This window comes from Homalodisca vitripennis, chromosome 2 (assembly GCF_021130785.1).
Source record: "Homalodisca vitripennis isolate AUS2020 chromosome 2, UT_GWSS_2.1, whole genome shotgun sequence".
Classification (NCBI taxonomy): Eukaryota; Metazoa; Arthropoda; class Insecta; order Hemiptera; family Cicadellidae; genus Homalodisca; species Homalodisca vitripennis.
Genome location: NC_060208.1, coordinates 23,009,398 through 23,028,072, shown reverse-complemented (window position 1 = coordinate 23,028,072; position 18,675 = coordinate 23,009,398). Strand labels below are relative to the sequence as shown.

The following is an 18,675-nucleotide window of genomic DNA, read 5'->3' as shown; positions in this document are numbered from 1 at the left end:
CAAAACCGAGTTGTTTCCAAGATGTAGAGACTGGGCAGCGTCAACAGTTGTAAAGTGTTAAAGGCTTCCTTGCACGACTCTCTAAATTTCAACTGAGCGATAATGCGGATCGCTTGTTTTTGCAGCTTGAACACTCATAGATTGTTAGAGTGTTAGGGTGGCTATAAGGTGTTCTTACACACCTGATAGCAACAGTACCAGTCTTTAGTTTTCATCTTGTGTAAAAGAGCACTTTGCACAGTTAATAGAGACCAGGACTGAACTGTGACTGGTTCTGGTCAACGGTCAACGGCATGTCGCGACATGTCACCGACACAGCACAAGTGTGAACGCCGTTGCAGTGCTGTTGATGTGTTGTGTAGTGAGGCGTGCCTCAAATTCAAGCTTGCTCAAACTGTGCAAATATCAGTCAAGACAACACTTGTAAACTCCCATCTTATCCTATAACAAACCTGTCATATAAATGTGTAATATTCAAATAAAAAGCCCCTTTCCCCTCCAAAACAAGCCCTTTTTGTTAGTTAACTTTCAATGAACACATTCCCTAACATGTACTATTGTTGCAGGTTAAGAAAAAGATGCCACAAATTGAAGTGGCTGGAAGGGACAAGTCCTGACAGACACAACCACCCCTTATATGGACCCTTGTCTAGGGCTCGGGCTGCTCCTGCCTTTGTGCCATCCAGTATTTCTTCTTCCTCTTATCGATTTTAATACTCTTGCTGTTCCTCGGCCGGTCCCTTGCTTGCCGTCCGAGCGTTGTCTCATGTCAGCATACTTTCGTTTGTTACTTGTTTTGTATCTATATATAAAGTTTATGTTTTCGTTGGATCTTTTGTAGTTTTTTCAACCTGTGATTAATTATTACTTTTGTATACTGTTAGCTGTCCGAAGTCTGCGGTATAATGTTTGTGTATGATTTTTGTTATCATTGTCCAAAATAATCACTTGTGAAGAACAATATTTATTTTCAACTAAGACAGTTTATTTTTGATTGAAGTGTAATAAAGTTATACATTTGTCAAAACTGGTTTTGGTTCTTCATACACCCTTATTACGTCTTATTGTGTAGTTTGTACAATTACCGTTTCCTAGACAATAGGTTTCTTGGTAAATATCTTTTTGTTTTATAAAATAAAGATAGACGCATTTTAAAGGAATGTAACAGAATATATGCTGTATTATACGGTTCTTTGTCAACGTACATTAATAAAATAATAAATAAAATCTACAGCTGAGTGTGTTGGTGTCAACTGTTACAAAAGAAACATACAGTACACATAATGTATTACCTAACAGTTAAAGAACAAACTCCAATCCTATAATCCAACAAAGAACTTTGCTATGGAGTTCCTCCATCTCTCCTGAAAACAGCCAAGCAATACAAGAACTCAGAATATGCTCCATTATCTGCGGCTGTTCATCACAATGCAGACTTTGACTTCAGACTGTCACATTTTAACCTTGCAACAATTACAATAACCCATCTCAGTGCGGAAACAGTTCAACAAAGACCAGTCCTTACAGAGTAGATCCATTCGGCCTAATGGTCAAGTAGAATCAGACACTAAAGATTTTTTTTGTCCCTCAAAAATATCTCACTTGGATGTTGAGCTGGCGTGGACAAATATTTTGTGTAACTAAAACTTGTGCTAATTGAAAGAGACATATCAATATTAAAGTCCCCAACGACAATAGTTCTCTGGTTTAGTTTCGCAAATGACTCCAGACATTTACTAAAAGATTCAATAAATATACCCACACTATCAACAGAGTTGTATGAAGGTTTGTAGACGGCAAGAAGAAAATATGCAATAACTCTCAAACTATAACTAATAGCTGACATTTCATATGCCCTCAGAACAAAATTTGACTACATCAATAGTATGTTACGCTAAGCCATCTTCAATTAAAATGCATACACCTCCTTTAGAAATAGAAGTGCAACAAAACTCCGTAGTTGTTGTGAACCCAGGAAGACTAAACACTTTTAATTCGGATTCACTAAGGAAATGGTCGCACAAACAGAGAATATCAGGTGAAACGAGCTCAGTAAATACTTCTAGAATACTGAGCTTAGCTAGAACGCCTTTACCATTCTGAAATGGAATTCTTAATGCATTGGGTGTAATGTTCCCAGAAATTTCATTCAAAATTGCCTGCGCCTCGTCCTGAGCTTGTTCCTAAAAATTACTCTGGACGTGTGTTTTATGATATCTGGTGTTTATTATATGCATGCTGAAGAGGTGTACCATTGTAAGATGTGGAAATGTAAACTGGATTATGTTGTATAAGCTCGGAATCAGACAGGGGCTCGAAGGAATCAAAGAACATATATCAACGATCCACCTCTGCCCGGACATTTTATGTGTAGGCCATGCCTTGTACAGAAGTATTGCTGAACGACTGATTCCAGAGACATAAACTACCATTGCTTACAGGTAACACGTCTCGCAAAATGGCCAATTTTACATTTCTTTGTTCTGACTTTACATCATTCTTTTCCCCTTCTACGAATAGAACATCATTAGTGTCCAGGTCTTTCGAAAAATATTCCAAATTATCAATAACCTGTTCAAATCTAGCCTTAGCTCTAACAATAAAAAAGACGTCCAATTCAGGATGTTTACGGACTATAATGTTCTAAAAGTGCCGAATATCAGACAGAAGTATTACTTTACTTTTCATGTTTTGTACAACATTTACATCCTTATCACTATCCTATTTACATTAACACTGTCACTGATCTTAAAAGTAACCTTATTCTTTATAGAATGTTTTGAGCCATGATCAACTACTTTAGTCTCTTTAGACTTCTTACTGTAACGTCTATCTCGATTCATTCCTTTGTTCTAAACTTATAATTATTTACAGATGTAGAGTCCTTACAAGGATCCTTGATCAACAATCATTACTATGTGTCGCAACATCATTAACTATATCCTCACACTGACTAAGAACCTTATATATTGCTAGGTGTATTGGGAGCAGGAACAGTTGAACTTGCATTATTATGAGATTTAGATTTGACAACAGTCCATTTGTTGTCCTTACATTTTTTTATTTTGGAGAAATGTTGACCTCTTTAGCATCAAGAGTGGCATAGTACATGTATTTAGCCAATCTAAGAACTGAGTTTTACCCTTATTAACTAAATAATAATATTATAGTACATGTTTGTCGTTAACTAAAACATTGATACCGCATTCATAAGAGAGTATGCTGATAGCATGGAGGTTCAAAAACACAACTAAATTACACGGAACTTGAGTGGCTGATTTGATGTGTGTTCCAAAGCAGGAATAAAAGTGGTAAGCCATGTTTGATCGCCTGTCACAGAACAGAAAACTTCAATGGATACCACTATCATCTTTATAAGGGTGCTATACTATTGTTTACACAACTCAGTAAAAACCTGCTTTTGCCAAAAGAAGCTATATTTAGATGTTTTACAACTGCGTCAGCATCATTAAATTTAACCAATTGTGTAACAGATAGGTTTAGCACAACATCAGTACCAGATGTATCGTTTGACATTGTGTTAAAATATGTGTTTAAGACATTATCATCTATCCACTTAGACTTAGCCCAAGTAGCATAACTTATTTGACACTATGAAAGATCATTTATTAAGGTATTGATGTTGTGCTCAAGACTACTATTGACATAATTTAATCTTACAATTTTAATATTCAAAGATGAATTGTCAGACAGTAGTTTTCCTAATTTATTTTCACGATTTTTGTGTTCTTTCACGGAGTTGCGTCCATGTCGGAACCATAAAAAATAATAGACAATCTGAAGATAAAGGATTCTAATTCTACAGGGCTCGACGAGATATCTTCGAGAATAGTTAAGCATTGCAAGGAGGAGCTCTTACTACCGCTTCTACACATAACAAATCTATCCGTCCAACTAGGAAGTTTCCCGTGAAGGATGAAAACTTAGAAGATGTTTCCTCTTCACAAACGTGGCAAAAAAGACATCATGGACAACTACAAGCCAATCTCACTGGTACCAACCTTCTCGAAAATTGTCGAGAGAGTCATCCTTAAGAGGCTGCTCCAATTCTTAAATGCCAATAAGCTAACAACAGAGTATCAACACTGGTTCAAAAAAGGCAAGTCGACCATCACAGCTCTTGTAGACCTTATCGAAGATATCAATAACCTCGAAAAGGGTTACAATGCCACCGGAATCTTCATTGACATGTGCAAAGCATTCGACTACTATTGCTTAAGCCACGAAAAATTATAATGTTGGAGATAAGACTATCGAAACTACCATCACGATGTACAGATGACAAACTATTAATCTCTAGGGACAAATTATAGATTGACTCCTCCAGCTCATTACCAAATGCGTAAAAAAGGTTTGTTTCCCTACTTTCGTATCCCTAGATTTTACACCGTGGCTAATATAGGGGTAAATTAGCCTATAATACGCTGCTAAGAGATCTTTGATGTCCAGAATTGAACAGTGTTTTCAAAACGAAAAGTCCAGAACTTAGCTTTTTGTATACCGATTCAATAAATCGTTGTAGTTGTAAATTCCAATAAAATTCATGAAAGGAGACGGATTGCTAAGTGAATCACCAACGAAACAAAAAATGGACGAGCATGATCTGTATTATTTATATGAAATTATATTAATTTGTTGTTAAGAAAACCATTGAAGTAAAATATATGCACTTTTATTCGTTGTAAATGTTTGAAAGCATTTGAAAACTTGCCGAATCAAACGAGAAATTAATATGAAACTAGATTAACAAGACACAAGTGGCTTTGGCACTAAAATCACAGACTTGCCTCAGTATATATGACGAAATGTCATGGGAGTATGGATAATCCAGGCTGCTGAAGAAAATTAAAGAAGAAGTTTTAAGGTTATGTAAGAAATTTTAAGGTTATGGTTCAAGCCATAGCTTATTATTGATGAACCTAATAATATAATTATGATAGATATTTTATGCAGACAAAGTTACTTAGTACAAGTCTGGATTTTGAATTAGGCATTGCATGAATTTGTGTGGTTGTGACTATCAATTTACTATAAGAACCTCTTTATCAATTGATACCTTTTTTTATAAAATTTATACAAATTAGCGATTAGGCTATCATTTACTCTTTTGTAATAATGGGTGATGAAAATCCAATATATTTAAATGACTCAGCTATCAAGAAATTGTTATCCTGGGATACTCTCATTCCTACTGTGGAAAATGTCTTGAGTGCAATAAGTAACAAGGATGAAAGTGAGTCCATTCAACCGCCAAGATTATTGATGCCAATTCCATCGAGACATGGGTAAGTTTTATCAGAATCTTGATTTCACCATTATTTTTGTAAGTGCAATGTTATGTCTGCGGAAAAATAGGCTCTCACACCTAGGATGTTATATGGAAATTTATGTATCGATTACCACAACATTAACTTCATATTTTTTGTGTGGTGTGCATATTATTGAGTCAAAATTGATTTATTGCCATGAACACTGGACGAAGTGATGAAAATTGTCTAAATACTGGGGGAAGTGATGTCAAGAGAATAGTATTTTAAGTTTTACATGGATTTATTGGTAGGTCTAGGCTAATTAAGAGCAATTATTAAGACACCTTCTATTTCTTTCATATTCTAGTATGACCTCAGGAAGTAGGCTACATGAAAATGAAGTCGTCATTGCCAGGTTCATTGTCCTCCCACCTTTTCTGCGTTCAATCTGAAAAGGGATATTTGGAGTACTCGAATGATCTGAGGTTAATTTTTAGATACTATCTTGAGGGATGTTTCTGTTTTTCTGCCAGCAGTGTCAAAAGGTGTCACCAAAGTCTGCACTGATAGCCATAGAAATTTAAGGATGTGGCACAAGTAAGTACTGATCACAAATGCTCCTGGCTGGCCATTAGTGTGAGCTTTGGTGGCGCCAACCCGCACTACTGGCAGTAACAGAAAAACATCCCCCAAGAGCTCAGACCATGTTTCGCTCCAATCACAATGGTTGTTGCATCAATGAATTAATTAAGGTAAGGGTAAATTTACATTTTTAAACATCTACAATATTTAAATTACAGACTTATCGTCATGCAAAGGACTGATTTGATTGTTTCATGTATGGCAGTGATAATGCTTGGACTCTGATCATCTTAATATTCGGCAAAGTCAACAGTGGCTTTTCGTCACTTAAGTTCATGTTTCTTACATTGTAAGGACTGCTTCCAGGTTGTTATATTAAAATAGTATGAAAAATAATTGAAGTTGAAAAATTGGGGGCACTAGGGTATGGGCAGAATACTTCATGCATGTTATGTGTTCTAATATATTTCAAGATTTCTGAACATATAAACATTATTTTGAAAGTTAGGAGGATTTTTTTGTACGGATAGCTCGATTTTGGTCCTTGAAGCCACTTGATTATGACAATGTCGCCTGGAATATGGTCTGGAGTTATACAAAGGTGCGGCTATTGAGGTTTTGCATTAAGGAACTACTTTTTGTGGTTAGGTAAGAAATTTCAGAGCTGGTTGGAGTAAACTCACAGAAGAAGATATACGAGTATATTCTTGCTCCTTCAACACATTATGCTTGATTGTAATATATTGACAGCAAATAAAAGTCTAAGAGTTAGGGTATACTTCTGTGAGAGTCTTGCTTTTATCTATTTGGAGAGTGAAATGAAATGAAAATTACCTTTATATTAATTTATAATTGCCTTTAGGTAGAGTTTGGTAATAACTAGTCAAAAGTGCTCTGTCCATAAATGTGATTAGAACTTTCGATAACTTATCTAATTCTTAACACTTTTGATTAGTTAACATTTTAACATCTTAAAATCTTGCGATCACTGCCTGTCCTATTTGAGATTTTTATTGTCATCTTCTACGGTTTTTTTTTTTTTTTTTTTTAGTTGCCTTCTTTACACATTTACTTACGTAATCACAAGTGGGTTTGCAGAGTGGAACATTCAAGGTCAGTAGTTAGTAGTGGAGTCCAGCTCGGAATTTACATGGTTGAAGGTGCAGTTTGGGATCAGTACTCTGTCTTAAATTCAAGAGAGTAGTTGATGTAGCAAATTAAAAGGTGCATGAGAATTTTTAGAAAATTCTAGTTATCATCGATGCCCAAGTTCAAGCAAGTTTCATTGATGATAATGTGTATAGTTTGTGACCTTAAATCGGGTAATCATTATCTTACCGTTCATGAAATCATCAAAGAGCATCTTTGCTGCTGAAAAGTATGTGCTCAATATCCCACAAAATTGTTGACCGAAAATTAAAAAAATACTCAAGTTTGCAAAGCAGGAAGAGACTTTTGACTCAAATTCAGCAGAAGGGGATAGTTTTTTTTGAATGCGTACTGATAAGAGATAGAAGTGGGTCCATCATTGTACTCATGAAATTAAAATGTTGAATAAGGAATGGTGAAAGATAGATGAAGCCTGCCTTGTAAAGGCCAAAACCAATCTCACAACTGGAAAGGTTTTAGTAACAATTGTTTCTAACTAGATGGGAGTTTATTAAAAACTCATGAAGTTAAGTCATACCCTACAAGTTCTGTGTTTTACAGTGATAAACAATTGTGGATCGGTAATTTGTTCTAATTTCTGATTTATTTATTTATATTTTGCTTTGTTTTATTTCTTCCCCAAATTTTTCTATTGACGGTTATATTCTGTTGATTTTTCCAGTGTGATGTTATGCATGCCCTCATTCTGCGGCTCACAAAATATATTTGGCTTTAAAGTTGTATCTTCTTTCCCGAAGAACATAGAAAGAGGTTTGCCATCCATAAATGGTCTAATTACTCTTTTGGATTCTGAAACAGGCAGAGTGAAAATGGTAAGTTAAAATTCTTCGTATCATATTTAGTTCCTTTTTTTGTTTGTGTTACTTACCGCAAATTTTTCTGCTCGGTAGATGCTGGAGGCTAATGAAATCACAGCTTGGAGAACTGCCGCGGCATCTGCTGTGGCCACCAAACACATGTACAAGGGTGAGAAGAAGGTGTTGGCAATCCTGGGAGCTGGGGTGCAAGGAAAAAGCCACGCCTTAGCTATGCAACATTTATTTCAATTTTCAGAGGTAAAATTGTGTGTTTAACTTATTGTTGTTATTCCATTCTTTACTAACAGATGTAGCAGTGAAACCATCCTAAGGCTAGTTGCACACACACCGATTTTGGACGACCGATATTTTACCGGTAACCGTCCAAATTCCAGTAATGAACCGAATGAAGATAGTTGCACACACACCAATTTTTGACGGTCGGTAAAAAATCGAAGCGATGGTTTCAAGATAATCTTTAGTAAATTCAGGTATACACGCTTTCTTCATAACTAACCAGATGGCTTAGCATACTTCTTTTATTATTTTCCTTGCAGTGGAAATCCCAACTCTGAAGGAATAATGTAGGTCGTTAAAGGTGCACCCGCTTGCTAGATACCTGAAATAATAGTTTAGTAGGAGTATGGTGATTTATGAATATTATACCGGTGCATTTGGACATTAACCTGGGCAATGAAACAACAGCTGGAATTTGGTGATTTTCAACCAAACGAAACGGATTTGTTGGTGAAGATGGCGGAGCGTGAGCCGTGAGGACGGTAAACAATCGGTGCGTGTGCCAGCATGTGTTTAGTCACGTGCGCCACTGTTGTCACCGGCAACGGCGGTACGCAGTGGCAGTGGCCGGCTGCTCACCGGCGCCGATCGGCTGTCGGCGTGTGTGCCAGGTTCCGTTCCCTCATTCAGTTCACTATTGGAATTTGGACGGCCGGTAAAAATTCGGTTGTCAAAAATCGGTGTGTGTGTGCAACTAGCCTAAGATAACATCTTATACCAGCTATAGTGCACAATGTTAACCATGTTTACTGGCAGTTCTACTCCTACTGCTTAACTGTTATACAAATATTTCACCCCACTTTTCTTTCAAAGGGAGGTAGAGGGGGGTCACTTTAAATTTTCAATTTGCAACCCCTATCTTGTGACATGTCATTTGAAAGGTAAATTCAAAATAAACACAATGATATGAAAAAGACATCTCTACGACGATCCTAGCAAAAGTTATGGGCAAACAATCCCTTATCTCTAATGTTGTACATTAAGTCCTTATACGCCTGGATATATTCCAAAGGGATTGAGATATCAATGCACAACCTTCACCATACTTATTAAATTACTTTTTTGGATTTTTTTAGGGTAAGAAAAATTAAACCTCCTTTTCAAAGGGAGGTAGAAGGGGGTAACTTAATATTTTCAAACTGAAACCCATATCTTGTGACATGTTATATTAAAGGTTTATTCAATAGAAACACAGTGACACTAAGAAAACACCTCTACACCGTTTCTAGTTAAAGTTATGGGCAACTAACGCCAAAAAATAATCTGTAGGAACAATGCCAATTTGCGCATATTAACACAGTGTATGTGTGATATCGTTTAGTAAGATTTTGCGGGACCCAGCGTATCCCTTTACATAGTATGTAATGTTTCTGGTGTTTATAGTTTTGGTAAGAGGTGTCTTTTTCTACGTGGCATTACAATGTAAGGGATTATTTGCCTTTAACTTTTGCTAGGATCTTAGTAGATGTTTTGTCATGTCATTGTGTTTCTTTTGAAGTCACCTTTCAAATAATATGTCACAAGATAGGGCATTTGAAAATGCAAAGTTACCCCCATTTGAAAAAGGGGGGGGTGAATCATTCTTATCCTTCAAAAAGTCCAAAGAAGTATTTTAATAGGTATGGTGAAGTTTGTACATCGATATCTCAATCCGTTTGGAATACATCCAGGCATATTAGGACTGAATTTACACCCTGTATGGTGTAGCAGGAATAGGCCAGAAATAATTCAAGAATAATTTATAGGTGCTGCTTCTTCGTATAGTAGTACAACACAGTTGTTAGATTCAAAATCATCTATAGCCCTGGTGTAGAACATATTACTACTAATTTGCCAAATATCAATATAGAGAGGTTAAATCTCAAATAGAGGTTATCAAAGTAATTACTGTAGAGAGATAGTAATTCTGATATAAAACAACAGGGCAGTTAATAATCTGAACTTTATTCCTGCAAAAAATGCATGTACTAATATAACTGTTAACTATTTCTTTAGATTCAAAAATATAAACTCACATAGCCAGGCAAGAAATCCAACATAGCATTTTACAAGAGGGAAGGACGAATTAGACAAACCACAGCACAGTCTCGCTTTGACTGAACATTCTGAGTTAGGTCTATTAATACATGACTCTCCTCTTAGTTTTGAAACTAAGATAAAACATACATAATTGGCAGCTGTACAGAATATTCTTTATTTTCTTGATGGATTTTGTTATATCCGAGTACACATTCACTTCTAATGTAATATGGGCATTGTCTATTTTACGTTCTTTGACTAATAGCAATAAATATTCATTATAATTATACATTAAATATTGTATTTCACCGTTTTCAACGTTCTAGAAAGTTCTGGAAGATCTACGTTGGGTTCCTATAGTTTCAATTGTATTTAACGATAATTCAAAATTAAATATTTTGTTAAACCCTTTAAGGACTAGGGCCAATCCATCGCCATTTCAAGTTTTTCTCTTCAGCATTGCTGGGCTGATCTTGCGGACTTGATTATTTGTGCAAAAAAGACCACAAACCTAATTTCTGCCCATTTTATTATTCAAAATTTATACAAATCATCCGTATTGATGAAACTTGAACCCATTTGTCATTCAAATATGTGAAGAATCGTCCTAGTGTACCTGAACACAATCAAATGTTTTTCTTCATTTGTGATCACAAGTTAGCAAATCTGTCCCTCTAATGAAGAACAGAGAGTACACAGATTATTTCACAGTGAAACATTATTCAATACACTCTTGTTTCCTTATGGACTTTTCCGCATAATCTGGCAACGTATAACTGAAACATTACTTCAGTATATGTTTAGTTAAACAACAAATAAACATTTTATTTAATTCAGATAAGTTTAATTTAAAGGATATAATTAAGGGGTGAATAACTGTAAAGATGTGGAAAGAACCGTGACGTAGTAAATCATAGCTGAAGGATTATGACTGTGACAGTTGTAATTTAGAAGGTAAAATTTGAAAGGGCCATCATATATTTAGATGGTCATTCAATTTGGGCAGTGAAAAACTGGCTAACAAAAGTAGCTATAATATTTTTGCTAAGAATAAGAAAACTAGTTTCTTTAAATTATGCTTAGAATCCATTGAAAGAGAATTGTTTAGATCGAAGAGTGGTAGTTTGATTATTTTAATTAAAGATTTTATAATAGAATAGTCAAGTGTGTTATAGAATATCAAACAAAAGTAAGTCATTTAGATTTAAATATTTAATAAGTATTAAATATTATTTTGATAATAAGTTAAAACTATAAGAATTGGAATAGATTTAATTAATACCTAACATCTTTATGTACCTTTACTTTGGTATCGACATCAAGATTCAACATCAAGCACAAAACTTGATTACTGAACCCACAACACACATTACCAAAGTACTAAATTTGTGTAATTTAAATTCAGAATATAACATTTCTATACAGGGCATATTAAAAAAAAACCAAACAAAATAAAAGCTGGATCTCTCATCGATTACAGTTAAATTTGGCTCAAGCTACAAATGACATCGGCGTATATAAGACTAGAGCTCAGGGGGCTCAATTCCTCCCCAAAATTTTGAAAGACAAACATTATAATTGAACCCAGTAGTTTTTTTTTCAATTTCTGGGGGAAGATTCCCAAGCCCCTGTTTTTGGAGAGTACACCTTAAAAATTACACAGCATGTCAACCCCTTTGAAATAATTTTATATATATGCTACTGACAAATTAGTATAGACATTGCAGGTTATAACCTGTTTAGTAACAACTTGAAAAACTTATTATAAGAAAGTACAAAATTCATCTAAAGTGCTTTACAATTATATCAAAATATCATTGGTACAATTCAAGAGTATACATATATGTAGTATATTCTACTAATAACCTTAAAATTGGGTGGTAGACAATTCAACGGTTACGGATAAAAAATTACAATCAATTCATTCATGCATTTCATTCTGAACATTTTTTCCTATTTTTTAAATAATTTTCCTATTGTTGATAGGTGAGAATTTGGAACCGAACATTTGAGCGAGCTAAAGTGCTGTGTGCGGAACTGGGAAACTGGGCCAAGCCGTTTGAGAGCATTGAGCTGTGTGTGCAAGGAGCTAATGTCATTGTAACCACGACATATGCTTCGGAATCCATTATTGACATGGCATGGCTACAAACCGGTGCTCACATCAATGGTGAGACGATGGTATTGCAATAACCAGCTGACAGTTAGTGGTATTCAGTGATACGAGGGTAAATCAAATATTATCGGTAATTTTGCTTTAATTCTTAGAGTGCAGGTCCTAACTAGATAATGCTGTGTGGAGTAGATTTTTGGTTTATGAGGATTGGGGGAACCGTTCTGGTTGGTGTCCAGTTCGGCATTGCCGTCAATACAGCCATGACCGAACAAAAAGTGTCTTCATTCGTTGTGCAACGGATTATCATAAGGTTTTTAACCAATAAAGGCGTTAAACCGACTGAAATTTTAACTCGTTTGATGGCACAGTTTAGGGACAGTACTGTACACTGTCTCAGAATTGTGTGTTTACATGGCCAAGAGAATTTAAGGGTGGACAAGAACGGGTTGAAAACGAAAATCATGATCAACGCCCAAGGACAAGCCTTACAGACAACAATATTCATGCCGATCGAATTCTGCTTGGATAAGTCCTTGCAATGATTTTTTTTGGACTATAGGAGAATTTTGTTTGTTGATTTTCTGCATGAATCAATGCGGCTTACTACTGTCAGTTGTTATGGCCGGCGAAAGCCGCCTATCGAAACAAAAGAAAAGACATGCCCATCAGAGATGTCATTCTCCTCCATGACAACGTCATGCCCCATACCACGGCTTTGACAAAGGTAACATTGGAAGAAATGGACTGGAAAACACTTGAGCACCCTCCTTATACCCCTGACTTTTCCCCTTGTGGTTAATTTTAGTTCGTCCCTATGAAGGAATCACTGGGAGAAAAACAATTTGAGAGCAATAAAGAAGTCAAGAAGCACGTGCACAATTAGATTACGAGTCGTTCTCAAACTTTCTATGATCAGGGAATACTTAAACTTCTAAATCGGTGGCAAAAGTGTGTAGATCACGCAGGAGAGTATATTGAAAAATGTTAAAAATAAGTGTATAAGGTTCCCAAATAAAGGTAAAAAAATAAATTACCATTTATATTTGATTTACCCTCGTAATTGTCTGAAATAATTATTGTTTATTACAAGGAAATTGTTAAAATGTTGTGTCGTGCAATAGAGAAGAAAAACAAGTATGCCATATTTGGTTGTCAAGTTTTTAATTGTCTAGCAAAATGTATGAAATGTAACAATATTAGCTGAAGTCAAGCAGCCTTCCTTTCATATAAGTAAATTTTATTTAAAATTGTGTTTATTAAAATAAAATGGCTTTAACATTTTATTACTGACTAGCTTTGGAAAACTGAGGCAATGATTACAATATATTAATCTCAAATATAATAACAAATACAATGAACAATTGATAGAAAGTTAAATAAATATGTTGAGTCTAAAATAAACAGGCATAATTACGTATTTCTCCAAATTACACATAAATGTAAACAATTGTAATCTTAGAACTTTTTGCCAAATCTTGCTGAATTACAAAGTTATCTACGACATATAAGTAGGATCATACCATATTTAATTAAGAATTATTATTATAGTAACTAGTTTGAATATAATAGGTCCCTAAAAAGTAACAAATAAAATAAATAACCTGGTGAAAAAGTATATTTTAATGATATTTTGAAGAGGATAAATCAAGATGATGACACTATGATTTGAACAGCTGTTGGAGCTAATCGGAACCACTACAGCGAGCTACCCCTGGATGTGTACAAACATTCCACAGTCGTAGTGGACGCGTGGGACAGCGCGAGGAATGAGCTACGTGGACTAATAGACAGTGGAATAGAGCTATTTTGTGAGCTGGGGGAATTAATCCGAGAAGTTAAAAGGTTACCTGGCACCAGCAAGTTCACCATTTTCCAGTCTCTAGGTAAGTTCAAAGGTGGTATTAGTATAAGTGATCTCGCCATTTTGTTAATAAGTGTACCCCAAAGGAATTGTGAACTTAATATTAACCCTAGAAGTGGCATGCAGCGCATTAACATACTTTCATTGAGTAACTTTTGAAGAGGTAAATATTATCTAATCGCGATAAAGTTGTTATGGGTGCAAATAGGAAGAACCAAATATCTCAAATATCAGGTTTTTAACAATTTGATTATGAATATTGTAATTTTACAGAATTCCAAAACTCTGAAAAATGTTGATCATGTAATTTATGTATTCAATGTTTTTAATTTTAGTGTATAATGCAATCGCTAATTTTGTGTTGTAATTACGTTTACTTCTATATAATGTTAGTAACACACATCCACACTCCTCACTGCGCATGCTCTATTGCATCAGCTTGTTTACAAACAACACTGGAGACTTGTATGGTTTTTTTTTAAATTTTAATCCATCCAGATGTCCAAATTTAAAAAAGTAATGTACAGTATGTATTATTAGGGTATGTATAATATTTATACATGTTTGCATTTCTGAAAAGAGTTTAAAATTTGGGGTCAAATGTATATTTATGGTATTTTTCTTTTATGTACTGGTACTCCAAGTTAGGTATAAAACAAAGTTTTAGGGTGAATAAGAAATTCACAAAGTTTTTTAAGAATTAAAATCATGTCCAAAGTAAAAAAGATTAACAAAACATGTTTCTATGTTCAGAGAAAAACTACATGTACAGTACATTGTATTTGAAGCATGGATTGTAGTTAAAATAAGCTTTATAAAAATACATTCACAGGTACCCTGACATACTGTGTCACTACATTAACAATTTGTGTTTTAGGCATGTCTCTTGAAGATATCGCTACTGCCAAACTTATCTACAACCAAGTGTCAAAAGCAAAGTGAAGAACAACTTCTGACAGTTGGTATATCAATGCTAAATATTTAAGATTTTTGTTACTATTGGTGGGTGTTGGTTTATTTTATTTATTAGAGTAATTCAATGGGATCATCTCTAAAACAACTAGTATTTTCTGTAGGTAAAAATTCTAACCCTCTGTAGCAAGTCGTTTTACAAAACCAAACTGTTTACAAGTTATAAACCCTAGTAAAACATTGTTTTATGTATTATTACATTTTCCATTAGTGGAAGATGAATACAAATTTTTAAATCTTATATCTCAATTAAAAAAAAAAAAAAAATAGATTCCCGAATGTCAAATCTTAACCCTTTGGATGCCAAGCAAATTTCAAAATTCGTTTTGAGTAATGCCATGCATGTGAGCTGTGGGTGTTTCCTGAGTTGCCAGTGGTAAATGGCCTATAACAGCCAAGTGTGCCAAGCACAAAACAGCTATTTTGATTATGTTAAGCGGCCCATACACTAGACGTGCATTGCATGCCGTGCAAGTTTTTTATACTGGCACGCCGTGCTTGGCATGGCACTTTGTGCCCCACACACTGACAGTTTAGTCAGTCCCGTGACGTGCTACAAGTTGGTTGTGGTATTGTGTAGTATTGTCGTGCTGTGATATTTTACTACTATGCCTCTTATATTTTACTACTAAACATAAAGCGTTAACAGTATTGTTTGATTGGTGCGATTCATGACGATAGCAAAGTGAAGAAGAGAGAAGAAGACAATTATGGACGAAAAATTGGTTAAAAGAGAGATAAATGTATTCTTATATGAGACTACTGAAAGACTTACGTGAAAAATCATAAAAATGATTACAGGATCTACTTGCGAATGGATGACGAAACATTTAGTTATGTGTTAAAAAGGTTAGGCCACGCATCGAAAGACAAGACACTAATCTGAGAAAAGCTATAACGGCGGAACAACGGTTAGTTGCCACGAAAAAATTTTTGTGTCAGCAGTCGACGTGATAAATATAGGAGAGTATTTGCCGCGAGAGAACGAAAAATAACCTCAAAAGACACTCCACTCTCAGCACGTAGCGCGGGACTGGTCCACACACTTGCAGGATGGCACGGCGGCAGGTGGCACGGCACGCCGAAAATCAAACCGATCTTGATTGCCATCGTGCCATGCAATGCACGGGCGTGCTTAGCACGGAGACCTCCACACACTGGCACGTTTTGTCCAATTTTGGCACGTCGTGCTTGCACGGCGTGCATTGCACGTTTAGTGTATGGGCCGCTTTAGACTAAAAATTGTATAACTCCTATCCTAATACTGATAAATGGACAATTTTTGTTTTGTTTTGTAGGTTATGAAACATACTGTTGTGTAATAACAAAGTTTTATGATAATATCCAAAAATATAAATAAGTAAACTAAAAAAAAAAAAAAATTTTTTTTTTTTTTTTTTCAATTAGAAAACTTATATTGTTTTACTATTTATGTAAACATATGTTACATTTTACATTAGTATGTATAATTATGAAGCAATATAGAAAATTTCAGAAAGAAGTATTGAGAAATAAAAGTTTTATAAGATTTTTAATAAAACTTTACATTTGGACTAAAATGCTAAAATATTGACAATGTAATGTAAGGACATGTTATTGTAAGGACTTTTCTAAACAAAACTATATTTATTAAACTAGCATTGAGATGGTTGAAAAACATTGGTTAGGACCCTAATGCATGTTCACAAAAAATAAAATCATGACAAATAGCCTATTTTTTTTATATTATTTGCTTTTACTCACCCTCAGCTATTGAAAGGCAGAAAAAGTCCAATCTTCAATCACTCACTATTTTTAGTGCCTATAGTCTATAGCATAGGCCTATTGAAAAATGTCACTAAGTCTATAAAAAAACTATGGAAAGAAAATGTCTCTATATAAAATATATACATTGTTACATAAACGTTCAGTCTATTTACACTCGTCGCGGGGGAGACAGTCAAGGTGGCAACCCCGGGTGCACTTGACACATACTGTCCTGGACCTTATACTATAACAAATTATATATCAATTTGTTAAGTAACTCTTTCCCCTTTCGTTTGATGTATCTGTTATGAAGATTCGCTTACTATATGATTTTTAAAAAATAATATAATCGCAAAGCCGAAAATATCGGCTCTCGGCACACTTCGGTTAAATGTAAAGGGCCGAAAATATCGGCTCTCGGCACGCTTTGGTTAAATATAGTGAGCCGATAATATCGGCCCTTGGCACCCAAAGGGTTAATAACTCTTTTTAATACTAAATATGATTTAAACAAAATCATCACTAATCCAGTTTCTACCATTCATTGGAGACTATCCAATAATATTTAAAAATCCAGGAATATCTCTCTATTTTAAAGGGATTTTCATAGGTTCAAAGAAATAGTTATGTATAAGAACTAACACATACCATATCCCCTATCTTCTACTTGAGTATAATAATTTGATAGATTATAATACAAGGTTTCATAATATATGTTTTTAATTGCAAGAAATATGACGTATAAATACAAACATAAATTAGAAATATAAACATAATATATTTTATATATGAAATATTTATACAAATAGGTGCAGCAGAGATGTGGCATATCGCAACCAACAAACTTGCTAAAGGTTTTTTTATGAAGGCGCGATAATTTGGCAATAAACCCAGGGGTTCTCATAAGCAAATACAAAAACACGTTTTAGCAATCGATAATATGCGTACTGCCATTCAGTGGTTGTCCACAAATAAACACGGCAACCTCACGGCGATGCACAAACATTAGTATAGAAAATACTAACTGCAAGTAAAATATGATTTCTAAATTACAGTAATTTACTACTTCTTTTTCATCTTCTTCTTGTATGGGGCGGCCTATTGCCATGCACTTAAGCCTCAAGGGCCTTTTGTGCACCCAGGAAGCACACCATGAGGCCTATCAGTCTATGATTTCAGCACTTTATCTATTTACGGATCGTCAAACACAATGTACGACAAATACTCATTTTAGTAATCGGTTGTTTGGTACTGCTGAATATAAGCAGCAGACTAGCAGTGATGGATGTATTTAAATACAAGACTGCAAGCAAAATATTATTTATACGATAATTTGTTAATTATGTAACCTATCTACGAGTTTTCATACACAAAATCACGTTCTCTCGCGATCGTCATTTATATAATGCCATTCAGCTGCTGTCCGCGAATAATCGCAGCAGACTTGCGGTGCTACATAAAAGTAAATACTCGTACTAATTGCAAGCAAAATATTATTTAAAAAAGTACTATAATTTGTCAATTTACTTATGTATTTATGTTTTACATAAAGTACAGCAAAAACACATTTTAGCAATCGTTAACTCATGTAGTGCAAATCAGTTTGATTGTCGAATCACTTTGATGAATTCTGGAATTCGAATCTTTCTTGAATATTCGTGACTCGGCTTTGATCCATCACTATTTTCAGTGTTTTTTTTTTGAGAAAAATAATGTTTTGGGTACAGATCTAGACATAGACCCCCTCTTCTTCACACTGTACAGGTTTCATATGAATTACTGTAGTCTGTAGCATCAATTAGTCACAGTCCTGTATAACGGGATTTTAGATAAACCAGTATAACC

At 34.8% G+C, this 18,675-nt stretch overlaps 2 protein-coding genes across 4 annotated transcripts in view; both read left to right on the top strand.

The window, feature by feature from the left end:
- LOC124353697 (kelch-like protein 12) overlaps positions 1-831 on the top strand; it is a 30,229-nt gene extending 29,398 nt beyond the window's left edge. For all 3 annotated transcript variants that reach the window (XM_046803664.1, XM_046803663.1, XM_046803666.1), the window contains exon 14: positions 567-831. In XM_046803664.1, the coding sequence (XP_046659620.1) occupies positions 567-617 (51 nt within the window). In that variant the 3' untranslated portion in view covers positions 618-831. The remainder of the gene's footprint in view (positions 1-566) is intronic.
- Positions 832-4,650: 3,819 nt separating this feature from the next.
- LOC124353696 (ketimine reductase mu-crystallin-like) lies at positions 4,651-15,757 on the top strand. Its single transcript, XM_046803662.1, has 6 exons — positions 4,651-5,306; positions 7,684-7,834; positions 7,913-8,077; positions 12,122-12,305; positions 13,925-14,134; positions 14,990-15,757. The coding sequence occupies exons 1-6, from the start codon at positions 5,137-5,139 to the stop codon at positions 15,052-15,054; spliced, it is 945 nt and encodes a 314-aa protein (XP_046659618.1). The 5' UTR covers positions 4,651-5,136; the 3' UTR covers positions 15,055-15,757.
- The last annotated feature ends 2,918 nt before the right edge of the window (positions 15,758-18,675 follow it).

Excerpts from the sequence above, each read along its gene's own strand:
- LOC124353696 (XM_046803662.1), top strand. The coding sequence starts at position 5,137 with ATGGGTGATGAAAATCCAATATATTTAAATGACTCAGCTATCAAGAAA. Across the intron at positions 8,078-12,121 it reads ATTTATTTCAATTTTCAGAG|GTGAGAATTTGGAACCGAAC; the intron begins GTAAAATTGTGT and ends TATTGTTGATAG. Across the intron at positions 14,135-14,989 it reads CACCATTTTCCAGTCTCTAG|GCATGTCTCTTGAAGATATC; the intron begins GTAAGTTCAAAG and ends TTTGTGTTTTAG.